This window comes from Cnephaeus nilssonii (assembly GCF_951640355.1).
Source record: "Cnephaeus nilssonii genome assembly, chromosome: 13".
In the NCBI taxonomy this organism is placed as follows: domain Eukaryota; kingdom Metazoa; phylum Chordata; class Mammalia; order Chiroptera; family Vespertilionidae; genus Cnephaeus; species Cnephaeus nilssonii.
Genome location: NC_137084.1, coordinates 41133229 through 41136744, shown reverse-complemented (window position 1 = coordinate 41136744; position 3516 = coordinate 41133229). Strand labels below are relative to the sequence as shown.

At 41.1% G+C, this 3516-nt stretch overlaps 1 protein-coding gene across 1 annotated transcript; it reads right to left on the bottom strand.

The window, feature by feature from the left end:
- Window positions 1-562: 562 nt before the first annotated feature.
- Window positions 563-1534, bottom strand: OR51S1 (olfactory receptor family 51 subfamily S member 1; the record flags this gene model as incomplete). The annotated part of the gene is made up of 1 exon (XM_079788361.1): window positions 563-1534. The coding sequence occupies one exon, from the start codon at window positions 1532-1534 to the stop codon at window positions 563-565; it is 972 nt and encodes a 323-aa protein (XP_079644487.1).
- Window positions 1535-3516: the final 1982 nt, after the last annotated feature.

Sequence of the window (3516 nt, the reverse complement as noted above, 5' to 3'; positions counted from 1 at the left end):
ATTTTGAACTAAATGAAGGCTCTTCTTTTTCCTGATATGATCAGAGTTATGTAGCATATCCCTTGACATGAAGAGCCTAAATGAGATACTTACTTGTGTCCTCCTCTTTCATCCAATCCCTGTGGATACATCAGAATATCTACTTTTTATGAAGGCCCAACACTATCCATTTGAATAGAATGTTTCTGTCTTCTTTTTTCTTTTCCATGTAACTGCTTAACTCCTTCAATTTCCTCAGTTATTAGGATATAGATGTAGTGTAGAAATTAACAAAAACAAAACAACAACCAACATATTTGGACAGTTGTGACAAGACCTAGATTCTGGCCCTTTTAATGCCATTCATATGTAGTGTTAGGTGGTTAGACCACTGCCATTCTCTGGGGCTCATAAGGTTTCATTAATATACATAGGCACACATTTAGGAACAGGCATATCCATCCATGTGCATGTGCTTGTGTGTACCTGAATGGCAATTTCATGCATGATGAACTGAGTTCTCAGTCATGGAAACCTTTGTATCTGGTAGTCTTGAGTCCCCAAATGTGGAGGGACATCCTTCTCACTGAGCACAACCTACCTTCCTGGGCTGCAACCTCTTGAGTATTTTCTCTCTAATCTCCTTCATCTTGACACTATAGAGAATAGGGTTGATCAATGGAGGAAGCAGGAAGTGGACATAGGAGAGAAGAGTATGGGCAGGCTGAGGGACTGGCATCCTAAGACGGTCAATGAGTGCCAGGAGGATCATGGGCACATAGAAGAGAAGCACAGCAGAGAGGTGGGCGGCACAGGTTTGACCAGCCTTCCAGCGATCCTCACTTGATCCCAAACCCTGCAATACCCTGCCAATTAGGCCATAGGAGAAGAAAATAAGCAGAGGGTCTAATCCCATGGCTGACAGGACCACAAAGAGGCTGTAGACTGCACCCCAAGCTCTTGGACAGGCCAATCGGGCTATATCTGGGTGCAAGCAATAAGAATGAGTCAGAACCTGTGGGTGGCAGTAGGGCATGTGGGCCAGGAGAAATGGCAAGGGCAGATGGAGACCCAGGCATCGGAAAACAATGGTGAGGCCAATCTTCCTAACAACATCATTGGTGAGAAGTGTCGGGTAGTGGAGAGGGCGGCAGATGGCCAGTGCCCGATCAAAGGCCATGGCGAGTAAGACAGAGGACTCCATGACAGAAAAGACATGGACAAAGAACATCTGCAGGAGGCAGGCTGAGGCAGGGACAGCATGAGCATCAGCAAGGGCAAGACCCAACAGGGTGGGCATCAGGGCTGTGGCCAAGCCAACATCAGATACACTAAGCAGGAAGAGGAAGAAGTGCATTGGACGGTGTAAGGTGGGCTCCATGGCAATGATCCAGAGGATGGTACTGTTGCCCAGAACAGAGAGAAGGTAGATGGTGATGAGGGGTGCCGTCCACCAGGAGGGGACAGCTGACAGGCCTGGCATGCCCACCAGCAGGAAGGTGGGGGTCATTGAAGTGCTGCTGTTGGGGGCTGCCTGGGTGGGGAATGTTGACATCGTTCAGGATCCCACTTTGAACTCTGGAACCTGAAAACTGATTAGAAAGATTTACTTAATCTTATGACATGTTTGCATCATCTTTCTAAAAGAGCCTTTCTTTGCTCCCTGCCTTAATAGCAAACACCCGGGAGAGGGTTTACACTCCTATGAACACTTTTTCTATTTCTCCCAATCCCAGGCCATCTGACTTCTGTGCTGCCTAAACACACTCACATTTCAGTTCACTTGAACAGTTCTCACAAGTTCACCAATTAACCCTTTATTACTAAATCAAGTCATTTTCCTAAACTGATTTATTTCTCAATGGGCTTTAATTGTTGTGAATCCACTTTCTCCCTTTCTTTTAAATTCTACCTCCCATAATTTAACTTCTTAATTCACCCTGCTGTGTCCCATCCAATTTATACATTACATTGATATTTTTGAGAGATCATTATTTGGCTCTTCTTTTTACTTAGTGGTCTATATACTCTCATGACTTCAAACAAATTCCATAAACTGATGAATCATGAATATATATCACAGATTATTCTATATTCATTTCACCCTAGAAATGTCTATATAAATATTCTATGTACTTTAAATTAAAATAATCCAAAACAAATCTCAACAGATGCATTTTAAAACCTCTTCTAGCTTCCTCAGTTAGGAAGCAGAGGTGGGAAAATGACAAAAATGACAGAAGGAAACAAAGAAGAAATATGTCTTGGTTTCCTGAATCAGGAGATGGCATCACTAGTCACCAGTTTCCCAACATAAAAGTCTCATGACAAAAACTCTTCACAAAAAAAAAAAAAAAAAAAAAAGAGGAATGTCCTCAACCTGATAAAGGCTATCTATGAATAAAATTAACATCATACTTGACTGCAAGATTTAGAATGATAAAAAGTTATCTGCTTTTTGTCACTTTAAAAATATTTTTATTGAGTTTTAGATAGAGAGGAAGGGAGAGGGATTGGGACATAGAAACATGGATGAGAGATAGAATTCAAAGATGACTTTGGCCTTACTTGTAATACTTTATTTTTTATCGAGAAGCTGTATTCTTATAGCAAATGAATAACTATCAATTATTCAGTATGCGCCAGTGTCTCATCTCAATTTTTTCTCCTGTATTCAATTATTTTTCCCATTAACTGTGCTTTGGCTTTTGCTGAGCCTTTTGTTCGCGTGATCCTGAACGACCTCCTTGCTGCCAGACTGCCTTCCAATCCTTCCTCTGTACAGATCCCATAGTGTTATTTCTAATTTGCAATCTGATAATGTGGTTGTGGCATCTTCCCGTAAAACCATCTGACTTTCCGCTGCTTTAAAATGAAGGCCACACCTTTATTTGTCATAGAAACCCCTACACCATCTGGCCCCAGACAATCTTTACTGCTTAACCTACTTCTATTCTATTTCTACTTGAGTCTTAGCCTTCCAGATCTACTGTGATTCCTCAGATGTGTCATTGCTTTAAATACTTTAAAAAAAATACGTTTTGTAAGTGGAATTTCCTTTTCAATCTCTGTATCATCATACCTCATTTGTACACGAAGTTCCAACTCTGCTGAACACCTCTCCTCCAACAGGCCCTGGGATGGATTGTTTACCCTCTCCTATCACCCTATGACACATTTCCCAATGTAGTCCCTGTCATTCCTAATGATTCATGTTTCTTCCTTTGCCTTCCTCCTCAATGGACTGCTAACTTCCTCAGGCAGATGCATAACAAACTAATAGGAATTCAAACAAAGAATGTAATTCAAACTCATACATGCATTAAAAAATACAGAAATATGCAAATAAGTTAGAAGCACCTCTGAGTATGTACTGACATGTATGCATGTCCTCACATGAATAAGCATGTGGAAATAAAAGCACCCATATGTGCACATATGTTGTTATTATGTGTCCACTTATTTCCACAAATCGTGAGTGGAAAATGGTTTTAACAAACCTTTTGCCACCTCACACAATGATAGCCAGGAAAATTT